Source organism: Hippoglossus stenolepis, chromosome 4 (genome assembly GCF_022539355.2).
Source record: "Hippoglossus stenolepis isolate QCI-W04-F060 chromosome 4, HSTE1.2, whole genome shotgun sequence".
Classification (NCBI taxonomy): Eukaryota; Metazoa; Chordata; class Actinopteri; order Pleuronectiformes; family Pleuronectidae; genus Hippoglossus; species Hippoglossus stenolepis.
Genome location: NC_061486.1, coordinates 9,403,984 through 9,426,846, shown reverse-complemented (window position 1 = coordinate 9,426,846; position 22,863 = coordinate 9,403,984). Strand labels below are relative to the sequence as shown.

Here is a 22,863-nt window from a genome sequence, read left to right as displayed (position 1 = left end):
GCTTTGTTAAAACCTGTTCAATGGTTTTTATAAAACCTGCTAAAAAACAGACAAATGAACAGGAGCAAAAACATAACCTCCTCGTTGGAGGTAACTAAGCAACCACATAATTATAACTAATACCCAAAACAGAAACCAATTTAAAATATAGTATGATAAATGCAACTCAAAACACAGCAATTCAAACAATAATTAAAAAGGAATGAATAAATAGGACAACAACAGCCCACAGTCATACAAACAGTGTGTTTTGTGAACCAAATCTCTGCTGGAGTACTCTTAAGTAAACACAATGAGATGGAAGGTAGTAATTATTACTTAAGATTCGCTAAGAGTATTTTACAGGAAACCACCCTTAAAACATGAGTTCACCCAAAACACTGGTAAATGTGCAATTGTTTAGTTCAGCTTTTACTAATTCAACAGACTGTAGAGTTGTTCTTTTAAATGACGGGTCACCGATTCCTCTCTATAAGGAGATTTATTATAGTGAGAGAGAAAAAATCCCCATTCAGAAATGCATAGACACCAAAAGTTCACTTAAACCCGACATGATAATGTCTCAATTTCATGAGTAGCACTTGATGCCATTGCTTTGTTCTTGTCTTTAATCTCCATTGTCATTCATACTTATTGTTATCTACAAAATGACAATTTATTGATCTTTCCATACGAGATAGTTCATGGTGACCGAGAGACAGAAACTCAAGATGACCTCCAACTTCACAAAAGCAAAATAATTCAAATCAAAGTGCGTGAATTATGTAATCATGTGTATAAATTGGATATGAGCTTTCCCTCCCCCAAATGTCTGCAAGCCCTGATACAGGCGGTATGGAAACTATCAAGAAAATCCCCCTGCATATAAAATCAAGCACTCCTGCATTAAGATCAGAGAGAGCGAAGGGCTGGAGGAGGGGCCCGGCAACAATGAGGCCATTTCTGAACACATTTTCTTCTTTCATGGCTTCTCATTGTTGATTATGTTCCGCCCTCACTTTTCTCATCTACAGGTCTTCTTCTCCTCCCTCATCCTGTAAGCTAAGGAGGCAGTTTTATCTCAATGGGATGCACAAGCCTGGTGATGTGATTCTGGGTGGGTTGTTTGAAATCACTTCCCCTCTGTGTTCCCTGAGCTGACGTTCACCTCAAACCGACTCAGCTCAGCTGCAGAGGTAAGTCTCACACTCTGCAGAATGAAACAGTTTATTATATCATATCAACATATATAACTTCACAGTGGTGGTGTCTGTTTATGTGTTAGCTTTGAACCTCCAGGGTTCAGACATGCCATGACCATGGCCTTTGCTATCGAAGAGATCAACAGAAGCGCCGACCTGCTGCCTAATGTGACTCTGGGATACAGTCTGTACGATAACTGTGCCACGCTGGTGATTGGATTCAGTGCCGCGTTGTCTCTGGCCAGCGGTCGAGAGGAGCACTCTCTGCTTCAGGAGGCCTGTGTGGGGCCTCCTCCAGTCCTGGGGATTGTGGGTGATTCCTTCTCAACGTTTTCTATCGCCATCTCTGATGTGATAGGTTTATTCAAATTGCCCATTGTAAGTTTCTTTTCGGTCTTAGCTGTGCTCAGCTTCCTGTTAGCTTTTCTGGCGAGGAATCTCCCCGACAGTTTCAACGAATCCAAACTCATAACTTTCAGCATGTTGATCTTCTGCGCGGTGTGGGTGGCCTTCGTCCTGGCGTATATCAGCTCACCAGGCAAATACGCAGATGCAGTGGAGGTATTTGCCATCCTGGCGTCTAGTTTTGGCCTCCTGGGGGCGCTGTTTGGACCCAAATGTTACATCATCCTATTGAGACCAGAGAGGAACACAAAGAAAGCCATCATGAGTCGAGGAATTGAGTCATAAAGTTTGTGTTTATGTTCATTACACAGAATGAGTCAATTTCCCTACACAATAAAAACAACAGCCTTGAATTAGGTAAATATTAGTTGAATGAGTTGATGATCAAAGGTGAAGATCAAATGCTAAATAAATTGGATCGTATGTATAAGATCACATTCACATCGTGATATGTGATACTTGCACTTCAAATTGTATCAGTGACTTTTATTTTTACTTTTCATGATTTCAGTTAACCCTCAGACCAACTTGAACCCACTCTCTATGAATGAATTCAGCTTAACAATCATCGACTGCAGTACATGAAGAGACACACACGGACCTAAACTCAATGTCGGCACCTTTTTCACTGGAAAACACTGCATCTCTGCAGATGTATGAGATCATTGAAATGATTGTAATGCAAGAACAAGTGAAGTGTGGCGTTAGCAGGCTCATATTCTTCCAATAGCATTTGAATTAATATGTGATATTTCATCCATGTGGGTGTAGAAGTGGGTTTAAATGATTGTACTGGGAATGGTTGCAGTTTTCTGAATTTTATCATTATTTAAATATAACAAAATGTTATATTTTCTATGGTCTTGATTGATTATTTTATTAATTGATTGTTACTCTAATGGCACAACCAGTAATGCAAGCAGATGTGTGGAATCGATATGAGAAATAAAGACACAACCATGGAACTGACTTTTCTTTATCTTTATTAATGTAATAAAAAGCAATGAAGTAAAAATAACGATTACTTTAATAAAATATGGATTTATCTACAACACAAAGTATTCCATCGTCTATGTAAATATATCTGACATTATATAATGAAATAAAATGGATTTTTAAGTAAAGTGCAAACAACACAAATTTGTCTTTCTAACATTTAAGGATACAGTATGTCACATATTCGGAAAAATAGAAATAACTGATAATGAAATTCATAAAGTAAAACTATTGGATGACTCACAATGGCTGTTTGATTAACATCATACGTCGCCACATGCAGTCTTAAGTTTCTTCACTACCTGGCCATCAGGTGTTTCTTAGTATTTTTCTCAGGCCTCAAAAGAATAATGAAACACTTTGGAGCAAAGATACAGAAAAGCAAACCATAGCTGGAGGCAAGAATCGCAAATATCTCCACGGCAACTGCATATTTTCCGGGAGAACTAATATAAGCAGGAACGAAGGCGACCCAGACGGCGCAGAAGATCAGCATGCTGAAGGTGATCAGCTTGGCCTCGTTGAAGTTGTCGGGGAGTTTCCGAGCGAGAAAGGCCAAGAGGAGACTGGTGCAGGCCAGCAGGCCGATGTAGCCCAGGACCAGAGAGAAGCCCACCACAGAGGCCATGGCACACTTCAGTGTGACCTTCAACCCCGGAATTTCGAAGTCAGGTTTAGGCAACGGGGGGCTGAGCGATAGCCAAATGTGGGCTGAGGTGGAGGTGGAGGTGAGAGGTGGGCTGAGAACATCACCACCATCACCAAGAAGGCCCAGCAGAGGATGTTCTTCCTGCGGCAACTGAAGAAATTCAACATGCCGCAGAAAGTGATGGTCGAGTTCTACACGGCCATCATTGAGTCCATCCTCACTGCATCAATCACCGTCTGGTTCGCTGCCTCCACTGCCAAGGACAAGGGCAGACTGCAGCGGATCATTCGGTCAGCTGAGAAGGTCATCGGCTGTGACCTGCCGGCTCTCCTACACCTGTTCCACTCCAGGACCAGGAAGAGAGCAGGCAAGATCATTGCTGATCCTTCCCATCCCGGCCACCACCTATTCCAGAGACTCCCATCTGGAAAAGGTTCGGCCATCAAGACCAAAACCTCGCGCCACCTGAACAGTTTTGCCCCATGGCAGTGGGGCCTACAAACAAGCCCCTGCATCACACTGACTCTGCCCCGCACATAACATAACTTATATATTGTTGGCACTATCCGAACCAATCACTGCACCTTAGCACCGCACGTGCCTATTGTTTTTTCTGTATATATTGTTGTTTTATGTCCGATTTGTTGTTATGTCCAAAGGCACCAACCACACCAAGGCAATTTCCTGTATGTGTAAATATACTTGGCAATAAAAAGAATTCTGATTCTGATTCTGATTCTGAATAACACAGATGATAACCTTGATAAAAAAAGCATTGCAGAAAATCAGGTTTAAGGACGGGAAACGATGTAATGAGTTGTAATTTTATTATTAAAAGAGCCACATCCAACTCTGACCTGTATACAGGTGAAAACGCAGACACTTACTCTCTGTTGGCGCGGACCAAACCACTTCATCAGGGACCCAGCACCGGGCCGAGCCGAGCGAAACGCTGCCAGGACCACGATGGTTTTGACTTGGAGGCAGGAAACACAAAGCACGAAGCTGATCCCAAAAGCCGCCTGCTGGAAGCGACAGGCCCAGACTGAGGGACGGCCGATGAACACCAGCGAGCACAGGAAGCAGAGCTTCAGAGACAGAAGCAGCAGGAAGCTCAGCTCGGAGTTGTTGGCTCGCACCTACAAATAACAATCAGACTTTAACTGATATTGAAAGGATAATTAATAAACACCCTTATTTTGATCATGGAGAAATAGATTATTGTTTCTTGAACTTTATAATCTCTGATAAATGAGACTATACTTACCATAGGTGTTTGTCGATAGTATAGGAACATCACAAACACTGCTGTTGTCACCACGACACCAGATATAGCGACTGTAGTCAGGGTAATACCCAGAGTTTCATTAAAGGAGAGGAAGTCCAGCTGGCGAGGGACGCAGGCCGTTCGTTCAGAGTTGGACCAGAACTCAGACGGACAAGGATCACAGTGAGGGGAACCTGGCAGAGGGATGCAGACACAAAATGACCAAATAATTTGAGTATTGGAAGCCTATTGGTGCAGACTGAATTAAATGTTATTGGAAAGTCATATGTGGTTATTTCCTCACCAGTTTTATTGCTAATCTCTCCGTCAGCACATGAGATGCAGTCAAAGCAGCAGACAGGTTCTCCTTTCCTGGAGGCCATCCTGGTCCCGGGGGGGGCAGCTCTCACTGCACACTGACACAGGCACCTGAACAAAATATAAAACCACAGTAAGCATTTAATTCAGTAAATGTTTTTTAGTGAATCGAGATCTTTCCTCTTTAAGCACCTGATTGGATCCCGTGCTCCACTGAATGGCTGACTCATTAAGGCGGATGTCGAATCCGTCCACACGACCGATCAGAACAAGCTTGAGTCGACCTTCGGGTGTTTTCTGCCAGTTTACGAGGTCGTACTTTGCTGGAACATCGGCCCCTTGGAAGTAAAACATTTCACCCTGAGGTGTGGTGAAGTTCACTGTGCTCAAGTGCTGCAGAACCTGGAAGCGTCAAAATGTTGAAACAGTAAATATTTGTCTTAAAGATTGATTCAGAGTGACAGATATCAACACCCTAAGAATTAGAAAATGTGTGTTGTCAAAATGAAGCTGAAATAACTGTGATTACCTCTATGGGTTGGATGTGTTTCAGAAAGGAGCAGGTGGAGCTGCCGTTTCCAGGAGAGCTGTCATTGTTGGGGCATGAGAGGAGGCTGTGAAGGGCGTGGGCTGCGGCGTAAGCAGCAAGGTACACATTATATGTGACCCTCAGCTGAGAGGTGTCAGTAAAGAGATTCTGCACCACCTCCAGGGACTCTGTGCCAACGCAGAGCGGAAGCGGCGCCCTCTGGTCTGCACGGGATGGTGAAGTGGTAGATGAAGAAAGATTTGAGGGTCCAGGACGGCAATTAAACATTTTTTCCCAAAATTCTCTCAAGAACTTATCATCAGGACGATGAGAGGGATTCAGATTTCTGAGATACTTTTCAAATCCAGGTATAGGTGAACTCCTAATGGCCACGCCGAGGACGCCACGTGCCACTTTAAGGGTGGAAGGGTTTTCGAGAAGATTAACACTCGTGCTCCAAGCCTCACTGGCCAGAAACTGTCTATCAGTCACCTGGTGATGAAAGCACGATAAAAAAAATCATTTAAGAAAATAAATTATATCAAATAAGTCAAATTTTCAGATTTAATATACAAAATTGTGTCTCACATTTCTCTGGGCCAGCTGCAGGAACAGTTCCCTCACATCTGTGTACCAGGTGAAGATCAGAATCACTTTAGCGGTCGAGGCCTGAATTGCGAGCGCTGCCTGTTTGGCGTCGCTCACAATGTTTTCCCTTCGGAGAGTCTCCACAAACGCCAGACACACGCCGGCCCCCTGAGTCTCCTCCTGGAATATCTGATATACACAGTTATACATTTATATATTATAATTCAGGTTTCTTGTGCAGATGCCGTAACATTTCTGGTGCATAAGAAGTGGTAACACCTTTATCGCCGTTAGGCCGTAACTGTTTTTTGCCACCACCGCTCCGATCCAAGTCCATTTTAAACGTATTGCAAGCTGGGCGATGGCTCGGGCTTGGTAAATGTCACTGGGCATGGTCCTGAAGAAGTTGGGAAATTGGCGTCTGTCACTCAGACACGGGCAGCTCGCCGTGTAGCTCATCTAAAAGACAAAAAAAACACATAATTATAATAAAAGAGCTTTACATGAATAGAATGAATTTAGCTTAAAAACAGAACATGAAGACAGGAAAATATTTCAAAACAATGAACATGTGTGAAAAGGGGTTAAAGCAATATTAAGTTTACATTAAAAGAAAACACAAAGCAAGATCATCAAAAAAAGTTTTTAAAGTTCTTTAAACATGTCGGCAGTGAAAGGATTCCTTATGAGTTGCAAACCTTTCGCTGCTTGATTACAGAAAACTGCATCACATTTACATGCTGAAGTCTCATGCACAAAAAAGACAGTTGTAATTTATTTTCACCCAGGTGGAAATATGTTTTCTGCTTTTACAAATAACACGGTAAATGCAGTTTACAGTAAATGTTTCAGTTCACTTTTGCTGTCCTCACATCAGAAATTAAACAATGCTTCCAGATATAGGGCTATAGAAGAAAATATTAACTGTTGCACAAAACTTCCTTAAAGAAATACTATGGTAAATGTTAAACCACTGCATATTTCATGAAGTTAAATCCCAATTTAAAAGTGAAAATCAGATTTTTATAATTGTAGCATTTTACTTTTTGTCTTGCATATTTCTTTATATTTTTTCTGTCTGTATTCAACATAAACAACTCACTAAAGGAACAGAGAGTGGCCCCAGGAGTCTGGAGAGTATCAAGGCTGTTATAGATGAATCGCCACCGATGATCAATGGAACAGGCGGATCACCTGATGACGTAATAACATACAGTGGAATAAAATCATCAGTTAAATGAAAACTGTGCTTGGTTCAGTTATTACTGTCGTCGTTTGTATTTGCTAGAGAAGGATGCACACTGGGTAAATACAAAGGGACATTTAGTACCTCTCCTTTCTCCAGTTTCTTCAGTTAAATTACAGCTGCTGCGGTCTCCTCCAACCAGGGACAGCGCTGTCCGCAAAGCCCACAGGGGCAGAGCACAGCTATCGTGGATGTGGTAGCCCAGCTTCACGCCTGGAAGCAGCGTTGTGCTGTGGTTGATTTCTTCCAGCGCAAACACCATCGCATATATGTACTGCAGCGGAAGATCTTCCAAACTGAGAGCACAGGAGAGGAAGAGTGAGAAAATGTCATCTGTAATAATGATCTGTAAAGTCTGCAATGAAATAAGCATTTCAACGTATTTAAAAAAAAGATATTGTACATATCGATGTTAAAGAACCACAAATATTTAACTTTAAATGAATATGGCTAATAATAACATATATAAAATGTATATATAAACAAAGCAGTTGAGAGTTTCACCTGCTGCAGGATTGGTAAAGTGGCTGCTGAGTAAACTCTTGATCTATAGCTGGAGGCTTGTTATAAAGACTGAAGAGTCCACCGATGACAAGATCCCTGTCCTGGAACAGACCCTGGACGCCGGATGAACCCCACCGAGAACAAGTCACCGCCTGAACCAGCTGCCACCCCACCCGGAGACCCAGCTGTCTGCCCACCAGCCCCACGAGCAGCAGGGACGGGGCTGAGCAGGGCCGCAGCGTGAAGAGCCAGGAGAACCAAGACATCGATGCAATGACTCTCTACACTTTAAATGTGCCAGATATATCCGTTAGATTCAACTTCTCATGAACATAAAAATACAAAAATGAGACATGCAGAGAATATTAAATCAATTCGTTTGAACAGTTCCTGGAATGAGAAGGTCAAAAGTGATTAAATCCCTCTTAATGTGACAGCATAAAAGATAATATTTTCACCAATTAAATCATTCTAAGGACAAAATGTATATTACATCAGATACAACTTGACCTGACGAGCACTCCAGCTTCCTCCCACAGTTCAGAGACATGCAGACTGGGGTTAAACTAACTGGAAACTCTGAATTGACACGTCACTGATACCTGCTCAGGGTATAAAAAGGGTTTTACCTCCGACCCTCTGGTTAGTAGACAACCCGCTCTATCTCCTGAGTCAAAGCAGCCATGAGATATTGAGTAGGGGTCATCAGTAATCACCAGAAATCCAATTAAAATTTCAAAAACGGCAAGTTTAGATTAAAAATACTACAAGGAGTGTCATTTTTAATAATGCTGCTTCTTTATGACCTACAAAAGCAAATGAGACAATCAGGGAGAAAATTGGCTTTTTTCTATATATTGTTCTCTATGTCTGCGCCCGGGTCGGACCACATCAGACGAGAAGAGTTATGGCAGTCATGTCAGATTTACAACACTCCGGAAAATCCTATATGTATAAATTCCTGCCAGTCAATGCAGCACGCTAGCCAGCTGAAAGGAGGCTGGAGCAGACTTGCAAAGTAAACAAACGAGAAATGTCCGGAGAAGAAAGAAAAGCTGAAGGGAGTGTGATAAAGTACGAGCTAAAGGGTGAATAAAATTAGTCAGGAACTGTTAACTCTTAATCAGAGAATTGTGTGATCAGAAAGGATTCTAAACTGATCCTGGATTGGCTTTCTCCCTCCTAAAAGGTTTGTCATATGTTCACATTATTAGAGCATTCCAAGATGCAGTAGGACATAAACAACAAAGGATGCACACAAACGATGCATTACCTCGTCACTGTGCATCCGACAAACAGCTATGTGTCTTTTCTTCGCTCCTTAACCCCAACCCTAACCCTAGCCCTAAACCTAGCTGCAACCCAAACCCTAACCCTAACCCTAACTTACCAAGGTCGTAGAAACTCATACATGGTACCAATAGATTGGGTATGCCCACATTAGTGGGGGTAGAGCCTACTCCCAAGTCTCTACGACATTCACCGACCCTAACCCTAACCTTAATCGCAACCCTAACCCTAAGTAACCAAGGTCGTAGAAACTCATAGATGGTACCAATCGATCGGGTGTGCCCACATTTGTGGGGGTACAGCCTACTCCCAAGTCTCTACGACATCCACTAACCCTAACCCTAATCGCAACCCTAACCCTAATCACAACCCTAACCCTTGTTATTGTTTTATTGTTATTATTACCTTTATATGTTTTTAGAGATCCACTACTGGCAAACATCTATAATTGACTGCAACATTTAAACAGATACAGCACAACGAAACAACTTCTCTCCACAATGTATTTATTATTTTTCAATCCTGTGCAGATCCTCAGAGAACAGGTAAATCAGTTCTGTCTCCTACACGTCATTGGGCTGGGTTTCTTAGAAGTGCAGTAATGCGTTGAGAATAATCTCATGGGAATTAGGAGTACGTTCACATTGGCTGTTGATTCTTCTCTCATGGTACAAAGAAACACTATAAAGGTCAGTTCCCAGGTCAGAGTTGCTTTCAGTGAAGAACAGGAGACTCGTGATGGGTTGATCACTTGTATCCTCTTCACTCTGCTGGCAGGGATAAAGTCAGAAAAACAAACGCAAAATGATCGGCAACAGGGTTCGGGCGAGTTTTCTACATGGTGATCTCATTATCGGAGGAGTTTTCGCTTTGTCTACTACACGCAAATTGATTGACAATGGCTACCACGCATTGCCGTATACATACTGCAAAAAGTAAGTGAATGTGCTGTAAAACGTGTGTATGTTTTGTGTGTGAAAGTGATCAGCTCTAATGTCATTTATTAATAACAAGCGAACACTGTGTGTAGGCTGAATGACAGGGAACTGAAGTTTGCCAGGATAGTGATGTTTACAGTGGAGGAGATCAACAGAGATACTAAGCTCCTTCCTGGATTGAGTCTGGGCTTACAGGCTGTACAATGAGTGAGAACCTGATTCGAGAAGCAATGGAAGCTGTAAACGGAGAGACCAAAGGGCTGCGCCTGATCAGATACAGGCTCTCCTTGGGCCATTCCTCCGGAGTGAGTAAAGACATAAACATAATACTCAGCCCGCTATCCATTCCACAGGTGAGGAGACGTGATTGGGAAATAACTGGGATTTATTCATGTTTCCATCTTGAAGAACGTTTATTCTGCCTTGTTATGGTTAACATGTTTTCTTTCTTTTGAAGGTGAGCCATCTCTCCACTCTGTGCTTGTTTGAGTGACAAAAGGCAGTTCCCTACATTCTTCAGGAACTGTGCCCAGTGACCACTTCCAAATCATCGGTCTGGTGCAGCTCATGAAATACTTGACTGGCTGGGTGGGGATCATTTATTCTCAGGGCGTGTAGAAGAAGGTACAATGGCATTTGCAAAGGAAGCAGAAAAGAGGGCATATGTGTTGAATACCGCTACTCTACCAAAGACACATGTAAAATTTCCCTGCTATTGTGAGGCTCTGAGGAAACCCTCGTCCAAGGTGGTCCTCTGTTTTTGTCCTTCACCAAATCGTTCTTGTCAGAAATAGAGAAGTATAACATCACTGGCGCAATGGGTTACAGTGAGGCTTGGATCACTAAAACAGAACTGGCTTCTGACAGAAGAAAGAGCATTTTGCAGGGGGCGATGGCCGCCTCTCCTCAGGCCTCCATCCCAGGTCTTGGTGAATTCTTATCAGCTTAAACCTCTGATGAACTACAGAGTGCTATAGTTAAAGATTTCTGGGAGTCGTTCTTTGACTGCAGCTTCTCCTCCACAAATACTTCTACACGTGTACTGGCACAGAAGATCTCAGCACAGTCTCCAGACTACACAGACGTGACACATTTTAGGCCAGAGAATAATGTGTACAAAGCTGTGTACTTGGTGGCGTATGCTATTCATTTACCACTGCAATGTCACAATGGCTCAAATCCAACCACTGAAAGTCCTGCGTGACTAAAGACCAAGTTCGGCCCTAAATTAGTAAGTTCTGCATATTTATCAGGCATAAGATACTTAATATTAATGTTTTCCTTACCTTGATGTTAATGCAAAAAATGTAACATTTGAATATTAGCTACCAATCTTATTGGTTTCTCGCAAATATGCTGAAATGTCCTGATTGTCCTACTACAGGTGTTGGAGCACATATACATGAACTTCACAACACAGAGGCCAATGTTTTCGATGAAAACGGAGACTCAGTTGCCAGTATGACTTAGTTAACTGGCAATAAAGACGACGGCTCTGTTGAGATCGTGAACATCGTGGTCAATTTGACACGCCTCGCCAGAGTTGCAGAAATTCAAACTAAAAGACAACACCAGGATAGTTTGGGGAGGAACAGTATCGAGGTGAAATGACTATCTGTCTAATTAATTCTCCCAGCCGAATTACAGTGTTTTCCTACAGTGCATTTAGGTGCATTGATGTTCTTCACGTTGTGTTTTCTAATCAGGTGCCGAGGTCTGTTTCTGTGAGAGCCGTGTCCCCAGGGACCTCGAAAGGCGATAAAGAAGCGGTGAAACCTGTGTGCTGCTTCTTGACTGCTTTGAGTGCCTCAGGGACAAATAGTAATATACGCGAGATGAAAATGAATTCATTCATGTTTGCAGTAGAAACAAAAAGGAAAGAAATGCATGTTTTAAAAATCTCTCTATCTCCACTGTTAGATTCTCCCGACTGCTCTGATCTGTCCACCTGAATTTTGGCCGAATGAAAAGAAAGACCAGTGCAGTCTCTGGCTGACTGATACCTCTCCTACAACGAGATCATGGGGGGTACCTTTAACTGGATTTGGTTGTGTGGGCATATTTTTATCTCTACTGACATCAATAATTTTTCGACTCATAAAGAGACTCCCATTGTTAAAGCCGGGTCAACTCGGAGCTGAGCTTCCTGCTGCTCTTCTCCCTGATGCTGTGCTTCTGTGCTCCCTGACCTTCATCGGCCAGCCCTCTGATTGGTCCTGCATGCTGCGGCACACTCATGCCTGCATCACCTCTGTCCCTGCATCTCTTGTGTCCTCGAAAACTATAGTGGTGTTAATGGCCTTCAGGGCTTACAATTTCCAGGCAGAAATATGATGAAATGGTCTTATCCTGCTCAGCAGATGTTCTAGTGTTCTTGAGTTTCACCTCTGGTTCAGGTTGTAATTTGTGTGACTTTGGCTCACAACCAACCCCTCCATTCCCAAGGATGAAATATGATATACTATAAAGAAAAGATCATCTTAGAGTGCGCTCTGGGGTCAGCTGTCGTGGGTTCTGGGCTGTGCTGGGTTACATCGGACTCTTGCTCTCTTGTGTTTTATTCTTGCTTTTTTGCCAGGAAGCTGCCAGACAGCTTCACGAGGCCAAACTGATCACCTTCAGCAGCATGTTGATATTCTGTGCAGTCTGGACTACATTCATCCCGGCATATGTCAGCTCTCCTGGGAAGTTCACTGTGGCTGTGGAGAGATATTTCATATTTCACTCATAGCTTGGTTGCTGACATGCATTTTGTTCCAAATGCTACATTATCTTATTCAGGCCATGAACAAAACTCAAAGAGACATTTGATGTGGTGAAATACCGCCAAGGACACTTTGAGCTGTAGTTTGAAAGGTGTCGAGTTAACTGCAAATAAAACTAGTTTCACAGCCTGGACAGATATTGTAGCGTAAATTTCTAAGTTGTGAGGTTGAATAAAGTAAATGAACCGAATCAAGTCTTCCTCCTTTTTATTCATCAACTCCACTGAGTGTAAGCAGTGTCTGAGATTTCATTTGATTGGTTTTGAATGAAGAATTTAAACACATTCAACAGAAATGTTTACACCTATAATAGTTCATTCAATTTATTGCAGTGGAACAGACAAATAAAAAGTGTCAAGAAAAAGGCTCCACTATAAGCAACTACAACTGCAGCAAAGAATCATAGTTTGCTCCTGCACTTTGATTCAGATTTTGATTTGTATATTGTGGCTTAAGTTAAATCCCCCTTTCCCAGACATGGTTTTCAGATACAGCATGAAGATTTTTTTGAGTGTAATACAGCTCTGAAGCTGCTTTCTACACAGTGCTGATATCGTTCCTCGCTATAGTTTGTCTGGTCCCCACATTTCTAGCCAGAAAGTTACCTGACAACTCCAATGAAGCCAAATTCATCACCTTCAGCATGTTGATATTCTGTGCGGTCTGGATCACCTTCATCCCAGCATATGTCAGCTCCCCTGGGAAGTTCACTGTAGCTGTGGAAACTTTTGCAATTTTGTCTTCAGCATTTGGTTTATTAATTTGTATCTTTGCACCGAAATGCTACATAATATTGATCAAACCAGAGAAAAACATCATTCTCTTTTTCTGTAGCTAACACTTTCTTCACATTCTTCCACAAACTTCAAATGAAAGATACAATAAAGCTACAACTTTTTTCAATCAAAGTCACAAAGCCATATCTTCCACTTGTATATGAAAAGTGTCCAGTGATACACCAATTCCACTGTATTTGTATAGCGCCAAATCATGACATACAGTATCTCAAATACTTTTACATAGAAGGTCATTTAATTTTACAGAATGATAGAGAAACCATACAGTTCTCCCGCGATGAACAAGCACTTTGGGGGACGTGGAGAGAAAACAGCTTCAGAACCCTGAACCAGCTACACCGCCTGGGAACGCCAAGATGGTGTCAACGCAGGAGGCAGGGACATTGGTATGAGACGTTGAGTCCTAACGCTGCCTGGTGGAGCCGGCATTGGTGATATGACCAGGAAGAAAGACAGGAATTCTTCAACCACAGCAACCACAATGGTCTTTGTAGAACTCAGTGGAGCCTCAGGGGACACAAACAGCAAATAGACTCTCTCCCTGTTAAAAAATAAACCATATAATTCAATCACTAACACAATACTATGGTCATTTAACACCTGAACGAAAACATGTAGGAAATATAATTTTATTATTTTCACTGCATTAAATCATTCAACCCCCAAAAAACAGTCACAAAATTATTTAATTTGTTGTTGATATATTTCAATACAATAAGGTGACAAAGTTTAACATTTAATGTGGCTTCTAAATGGGTATCTTAAGTCCTCCCTGACTTTACATCACTTCCTACAATGGGTGTCGAAGAGAATAATGATCACGTTTACATGGCTGAGCAAGGTCCTGTGTATTATATAATGTGACTGCAAAACAATTGGAAACAGGAGGAGAGCAGTTATGGGGAAATTTGTCGTCCCACACATCTGCTTTTGCTTTTGGTTCTGACTGAGTTGTTTGAAGTCCGCTACATATGTGTCTTTTCTGAGTTGACGTTCATCTCGGAACCAAATCAACGAAGGGGCGAAGGGTGAGATTCACAACAAATGCATCAAGATATTTGTACAGGGTAAATTACAAGTGTATTGGATTTGCGTGTCTTACAGTTAATACACAATTTGTTAGTAGTTAATGGAGATTAATGTTGTTAAACTCAACATGTATAATGAAAAGTGTGACAGGTTTATGCAAACTAAGTTTCTATTTTTCCCCCTGACTTGTCATCAGAGAATGGTTTTATTTTCCATTATTAAATGTTCAAAGTAAACGTTCCCACCCGCCTGTCCCTTCTTCAACCAGTAAAACAAGAACATTATATAGTACCACATGGAAAATGTGTAGTTTCCTCTGTTCACTTTCTCTGCTGTCGGCTGATGAGTGACGACGACGCTGCAGTTGTCCAACAGAGAACTTTTGCCCTGGGGTGAAAACCCAGCTGAGCTAAGGAGGATTTTGAATGTGACGAGGAAATCCACAGCTTGTGTCGTCAGTTTGAGTTTCACATGAGTAACCTCATGAAAGTGCTTGGGCTGGAAAATATTGATTGATTATAAAATTTGTGTTTTATTTGTCAAACAGAATTGTTTGTTTTCATCAGAGCAAAACCCTGAAAACAAACCAACTCACTCTGAGATCCAACAAGAGAGGAAACATGAAATTGTGAAGGGAATTATTGATATTTATTTTCCTCCAACATGGTTTCCACAACAGACCTGATTAAGGGGATTGGTTGACTGCTTCCATCTAGTGGTCATATGTCATAGCTGATCCACAGTTGTGCATTGTTGATGTTTAACTTAAATTTACAGAATATAGGACACTCTTAATCATGCAAAATTTACCCTTCACATATGAAAGGCTTTTTCTTTCAAATAAACCTGATTATTGTCACTGTGTGATGAGATTGGCTAATTTTAAACCTGAAGGAAAACATCAACCTTTTCCCTTCAATGCATGAACTGAAGGGTCGGCTGTGGCTCGGGAGGTCGAGATGGGTTTGATTCCCGTGTCTCTCATTCCACACATGCCAAGGCGTCATTGGGCAAGACACTGAGCCCAAAAGACAGCTGACGGCAGTGTATGAAGGATGTGTGATAGAGAAAGTGCTGCATGTGGAAGCCTTGTATGAACGTGTGTGTGTGTGTGGGTGTGGGTGGGTAGATGACAAAACTGTACAGTGAAGCTCTTTGAGTGGTTAACAAGACAAGAAAAGTGCTAAAGTATTTGTTAACATTTCAGGACAGGAGTTTGCAAACACTGACAATAACACTTGATGGCAATGTAACAAGTCTTTATTTTAATTATATCACATCTTATATACTATGATGTGCATTTTGTTTTTATGTTTTATAGTGAAGACAAAACTCTTTTTGTTGCAAAACTTTCTTTAGTTTATTTCATATTTCCAGCACAAAAGGTAAATTATTTGTATAATAAGAAAACAACAGATTAAAAAGACATTCACAAAATTACAATATATGAAAAATCATGCAACTAGTCGAAGAACTTACACAATATAAACTCTTGTATGCTGCCATCATAAATATTCCCGGAGCTCAGATGTACTAGGATTCATTCTTGTTCATCAAATGTTTCTTGGTGTTCTTTTCGGGTTTAAACAATATGATGTAACACTTTGGAGCAAATATACACAGAATTAGTCCAAAGCTGGAGGCCAAGATGGCAAAAATCTCCACAGCCACAGTGAATTTACCAGGAGAGCTGACGTAAGCTGGAATAAAAGCGATCCAGACGGCACAGAATATCAACATGCTGAACGTTATGAGCTTTGCCTCATTAAAATTATCAGGTAGCTTCCGAGCTAGGACAGCTAACACAAAGCAAAAGAAAGCCAACAGGCCTATGTACCCGAGCACAGCCCAGAACCCAATAGCTGAACCCAACGCACACTCCAGGATGATTCTCTCCTTGTATATGGTCAGGTTTTTCATCGGAAAAGGGGGACTGACAACCAACCAAATAATGCATATTAAAACTTGAATAAACGTGAAGGACACCACAGTCATTCTTTGCTGCGGAGGACCGAACCATTTCATGATGTTTCGACCTGGAAGTGTCGCTTTAAAGGCCATTAACACCACTATAGTTTTCCCAAGAACACACGAGATGCAGAGGACGAAGGTGATGCCGAACGCGGTGTGTCGCAGCATGCAGGACCACTCGGAGGGCGCTCCCATGAAAGTTAGTGAACATAAGAAACACAGAGTCAGCGAGAAGAGCAGCAGGAAGCTCAGCTCGGAGTTGTTCGCCCGGACGATCGGGGACTTCCTGTGACGAAAGAATACAGCCGCTGTTATGACGGCGAGACACACACCGCCAACAGAGAACGCAGCCAGGATGATTCCCAGGACCTCATGGATGGAGAGAAACTCTACAGGCTTAGGGAGACATGTGTTTCTCTCTGCGTTGGGCCAGGACTCGTCAGAGCAGGGGAAGCAATCAGCAGAATCTGCAAAAATAAATTAAGAAAAACACTTTCAGCAGCCTTATATTTGATGTAAACTTTATATAGTGAACACTAGGTGCTGGACAGAGGTAACGAATACCAGACAATTCGAAGTGTCCATAAATGAAATGTTAAAAAACGTGTGGGGGGTGGAAGAAAACAGTAATGGCTTGAAAGAAAACCACACCCAATTTATTATTATTTATTAGTATAACAGAGAACTAGAGGTGCCACTCTGTGTTTTCATGTCTCTGCAATAACCAGTCTGACAACTGAAGTGACAAGTGACAACTGATCAAATTTTAAAGAAATTCCCTAAAGGCAGACGAGAGATATCATGTTCAAGAAGCCAAAAGCATTATGAGGCCAAAGTTATGAGGCCACCAATGACCTTGAGCTTTGGCTCCCAAAATTAAATGAGTACATCATTGAGTCCAAGTGAACGTTTGTGACAAACATGAAGTGATTCCCTCAAGGGATTCTTGAGATATGCGTTGACAGGAATGGGACGTACGTCAAATAACCCAAAAACATAATGCTTCCATCCACTGGCTGTCGTTGGTAATGTTTCAGGCAGAGGCCCTTCTTCAGACCTGCTTTGTCCGATATGTTACCTACAAGTCGGTGGGTTCATCAACTGGTGTTGAACATTCCTCGTGTTCTGATTTTACCTGTAGCATTGCTTATCTCTCCCTCAGGACATGGTACACAGTCATAGCAGCAGATGGGTTTCCCTCTCTGCAGCACTTTACGGGTTCCTGCAGGGCAGCTGTCTGTGCACACTGAAGCAGGCACCTGTCACACAGACACAAACAAACTCACACAGATATCACACTATGGCTACACAGCTGGTAGAGGTGTTAAGTTATGGCTCCTCACCTGTGTGCCACCCTCCATCCACGTGAGGTTCCTGCTGATGTGGATTTCCTGGCCGACCGGCAGCGACGCATTGTAGTGCCCCACTGTCACCAACCTGGTCAGCCACTCGCACTCCTTTTTGCCAGCTGACCAGCTCATATGTGGCCACCGGGTCTCCAAGTTGGCATCAAACGACACATCATAACTATTCTTGGGAAAAGCTGACTTTCTTCAGCTCTCAGTAAGAACCTTAGGGTGAAATGAAAGAAGACAGGAAGTAAAATGATGTAAAGTACATTTTCGTCTTGGTAAGTATATGACATACAGTATTTGTTTGGACCGACCTGTTTGGACTCTGTCCTGGTGACTTTGTCACACTCTCTTGTAGAGTTAGTTTTCTGGCACACTGCATTATGAATGGCATGAGCTATTGCATAAACGGCCTTGTACACCATGTTGGTGATGCGGAGCTGAGAGGTGTCGGTGTACGGGCTCTGGAGCGTCTGAATGTCTTCAGTTCCATCACATAAACTCTCTCCTGTGGCTGCACCTAAAAACAACGAGGAGGAGACTGGGCTTTTTTTTAACAAATTAACATTTACATTTATGAAAATAATGAGAACAATTTCCTTGAAACTGACTTGACCTGTATTCATATTTACAAAAACATGAATATGATATTATCATAGTATTATGCTGTATTGTGCTGTTCCGTTATAATTATATATCATTATAATTATTATTGCTATGATATCACTGCACATTATTATTAGTATGCAGCATGTGCACTGTCAGTATCCTTTTAAATAACTTTATTATATTCTTAATGTTCTCCATTTTTAAGTTTACGTTTCATGTATGATTATTTATCTTATTTGTCTTCTACTTTTCACTTATTTAATATATATTTCATTATTACTCCCTTGGTAAATTTTATTATATTTCTTTTCAGCTTTGCATTTATAATTATATATTTGAAATATTCTCTTATTTCAAATATTTTCATCTCATATGTTTAGTCATCTCATGTATTTTTCATGCATCTTTGATGTTTATTGTGAAGCACATAAATAAACTTGAATTACCATGCAGCTCCACAAATTGTGACAACAACACAACACAACTGATAGTGTCACCTATGTTTTAAGAGGGAAAAATAAGTCTGCACAACTTCCTCACTTTGGTCCAGCCTGCAGTGGAATTCACTCTCCCAGAACTCAGTCAGCACCGGGGACGCAGACACTTTGGTGGCGGGCAGATCCAGCAGGAAGTCCCTCAGGCCGGGGATGACAGCTTGCTGGATGCCAATTCCAATGGCCCCGGCACAGAAGGAGAACCTCAGCAGCTCTGAGTCAGTCACCCAGGCCTCGCTTCCTAACCACTGACGAGGAGGAGGAGGCTCCCGGGACAGCTCCTCAAACAGGATCCTCATGTCCCAGAGCATGAATGCCACAATAACTGTGGCTGTCGACCTGGAGAGACGATATAATGCATAATGCACAGTTAATATGGATAAAGATTTTTTAAACCAGCAAACATCAGTGTTTCGAATGTACAGTTTCTCAATGAGTATTTTTATCCAGGCCTATAAGATCAATAAACATGAAGAGTCAGTTATTATTCAGTATTATTTATTACATTGTTTTGTATTTGCACTATCTTAATAAAACCATTTTCTAATCTTCTAATGTTGTGTGACTGAACATATTTAGTGATTTTAATGTGCAGAAGCTCAGTGTCAACACAGTCAGTGGTGCAGAAACCTGCGGATCACTTCAGCCACTCTCTGGATCTTGCTGCGCGGGTGGGTGCGGTAGAAGGACTCGGAGTACTCCACGCAGATGCCCTCTCTGTGCGCTGCGTCCAGGAAAGACGCCATGCCGTTGTTGCCATAGTCCGAATCCGAGCGCACAGCACCGATCCACGTCCAGCCGAATTGTTTGACCAGTTTGACCAGCGCGTTGGCCTGGAACTGGTCACTGGGGATCGTCCTGAAGAAACTCGGGTACTGCTTCTTGTTGGAGAGGCAGGCGCACGTGGCAAAGTGGCTCACCTGGAGCAACACAGTGGGATTCTTCATCTCCAAAAACAACTGTGAATCGCACTGGTTTATAATGAATGAATTGAGTAGAAACACAAATAGATTTACTTGAGGGATGTTAAAGGGCCCGATGACGCGCGACATGCTGATGGATGGCGTGGAGCCGGACTCGCCAACGATGGCCATCACCATTCCGGACTGGGAGCAGTTGTGGTCGTTGCCGGGGCTGAACTCCGGGTCCTGGCCGTTGGAGAGCTGGAAGGCCAGACGCACCGCCATCGGCACCGAGGCGCACGAGTCGTAGATGTGGTAACCGAGCGTGACGCCCGGCAGCAGGTTCGAGCTGTTGTTGATCTCCTCGATGGCGAAGACCATGGCGCGTGAGAAGCGCAGCTCACGGGAGTCGATGCTGCACATGCACACATGTATGTAAGCATGTTGGAGTTTACATAGGATGGGATCACGTGTTCTAATGGGAGAATCACAGGCCTAAGAATAATACTAATAATACAAACAGGAGTACTACTAATACTACTAATAGTTATAATAATAATCACAATTATCGTCATAGCCTAATCATATTAGCGGAAAAACCACAGGCATACTAACTGTACAAATAATAACACTACTAATGAAAATATTATTTATATATATAATATATATTATTATTAGTAATACTACTACTACTACTTCAATAACTAATAATAATTATAATAATAAGTTGTTGTTACATAAGTAAGCCTACACAGAAAACAAATTAAAACAAGAAGATCATACTCTCATCATATATAACATCATAATAAGAATAGCCAGGAGAAGATTTAATGTCAATAGTCAACTAATTTCACACAACTAATGACAACTAATTTCACAGCGTTAATCTGTTCTTATTCTGGGAAATATTAATAAATGTTAAAAACAGCTGTTTTCATTTAAGAATCACAAATCATAATCTTTTCTCCTACAGCCACACTGGACACATTTTGAATATAACACATGTAACTTAACATCAAAAAATTAAAACAAAAAGATTTTAAGCACAATATCCAAATTTAAAACATTTATGTCCCCACAAGGTCCAACATCCTTTTATTCCCCACTTCTCCCTGTTATACAAACCTCCCTATGCACCTCAGAGGCTCAGGCTCCGTGGTGTAGTTATACCTCACTGTGTGCATGTAGTAGTGTATGGAGAAAACCCCCCCAACCACATAGTCCCCATCCATTGAGAAGGCAGGTGGATGAGCCGTACCCTGCAGCTTACATTTCATCCCAGACCCGTTCAAGCCAAGAGCAGAGTTCAGCTCAAACAGACCCAGAGCCCATATGAGGCAAACAAAGAGAGCTGAGATCCCCATCATCCCCCAAGTGTGTGCATGTGGGCAATAAGTGTGTATTCACTGCTTTATATAGCTTTTCAGACTAAAGATTCCCTCCTACTGTACGTCAGCTTACTGTACATCACAGAGAGGAGGTCCTTGCTCTGTATTTTTCAGTTCCTTAGGCTGTATGTACTTTATAACCTCCACTGAGTGCCTCTGTTTCTCTTCTACTCTTGTTAAATTACTATTTAAAACAAACAAGGCCCAACAGTCCACTTTAAATACAGTCGAGCCAAGCAACATTTCACACACTCGTGGATATCAGTTTTCTTAATGTGCCAGATTTTTTTCCCATTGAGATCCATGAATCATTCCCTGGGAAATTTGTGAAAATGTCCAAAAACACTTAATCTCACATTGTTAAAGTAAGTGGGTGGAAAAAAGCCTGGATTCACCACTTTCACCTGATCCCCAACACAATTGAATGGGTCCTTGGCCAATGTCCCATCATTCCACCAAGCTTTGTTAAAAACTCTGTTCTAATGGTTTTATAAACCTGCCAAAAAACAGACAAATGAACAGAGCAAAACACATAACCTCCTCGTTGGAGGCAATTGCCAAACTACATAATTATAACTAATACCCAAAACAGAAACCAATTCAAAATATACTGTGATAAATGCAACTCAAAACACAGCAATTCAAACAATAATTAAAAAGGAATGAATAAATAGACAACAACAGCCCACAGTCAATAAACAGTGTTTCAGAACCAAATCTCTGCTAAGTAATTTTTGGCAAACACAATGAGATGGAAGGTAGTAATTATTACTTAAGATTCGCTAAGAGTATTTTACAGGAAACCACCCTTAAAACATGAGTTCACCCAAAACACTGGTAAATGTGCAATTGTTTAGTTCAGCTTTTACTAATTCAACAGACTGTAGAGTTGTTCTTTTAAATGACGGGTCACCGATTCCTCTCTATAAGGAGATTTATTATAGTGAGAGAGAAAAAATCCCCATTCAGAAATGCATAGACACCAAAAGTTCACTTAAACCCGACATGATAATGTCTCAATTTCATGAGTAGCACTTGATGCCATTGCTTTGTTCTTGTCTTTAATCTCCATTGTCATTCATACTTATTGTTATCTACAAAATGACAATTCTATTGATCTTCCATACGAGATAGTTCATGAGACTGAGAGACAGAAATCCAAGATGACCTCCAACTTCACAAAAGCAAAATAATTCAAATCAAAGTGCTATGAATTATGTAATCATGTGTATAAATTGATAAGTTTTCCTCTCCTCAAATGTTCGCTCAAGCCCTGATGTATGTATGAAACTATCAAGAAAATCCCCCTGCATATAAAATCAAGCACTCCTGCATTAAGATCAGAGACGGGGCTGGAGGGAGGGACGGCAGCAATGGGGCCATTTCGAGACACATTTTTCTTCTTTCATGGCTTCTCATTGTTGATTATGTCTTCAAATCTTCACTTTTCTCATCTGAGTTCTCCTCTCACTCTCATCCTGGTAAGCTAAGGAGGCAGTTTTATCTCAATGGGATGCACAAGCCTGGTGGATGTGATTCTGGGTGGGTTGTTTGAAGTCCACTACACTCCGTGTTCCCTGATCTGACGCTCACCCTGTGAGCCGACTCAGCTCAGCTGCCAGGGGTAAGTCTCACACTCCTGCAG

At 41.8% G+C, this 22,863-nt stretch overlaps 1 protein-coding gene and 3 pseudogenes across 1 annotated transcript; 2 read left to right on the top strand and 2 right to left on the bottom strand.

Annotated features, from left to right (window-relative positions):
• The first annotated feature begins 551 nt into the window (after positions 1–551).
• Positions 552–10,529, top strand: LOC124851644 (annotated as a pseudogene).
• On the bottom strand, positions 2,742–7,949 carry LOC124851630 (extracellular calcium-sensing receptor-like). The gene is given in 13 exon segments (XM_047339526.1): positions 2,742–3,288; positions 3,976–3,990; positions 4,089–4,370; positions 4,499–4,692; positions 4,803–4,896; positions 4,898–4,927; positions 5,009–5,218; positions 5,346–5,837; positions 5,934–6,122; positions 6,213–6,392; positions 7,036–7,127; positions 7,264–7,475; positions 7,684–7,949. Coding segments are annotated over 13 exon segments (2,664 nt in total). The 3' UTR covers positions 2,742–2,880.
• A 1,403-nt stretch (positions 10,530–11,932) lies between the features above and the next one.
• On the top strand, positions 11,933–13,514 carry LOC124851643 (annotated as a pseudogene).
• A 2,501-nt stretch (positions 13,515–16,015) lies between these two features.
• On the bottom strand, positions 16,016–21,197 carry LOC124851629 (annotated as a pseudogene).
• Positions 21,198–22,863: the final 1,666 nt, after the last annotated feature.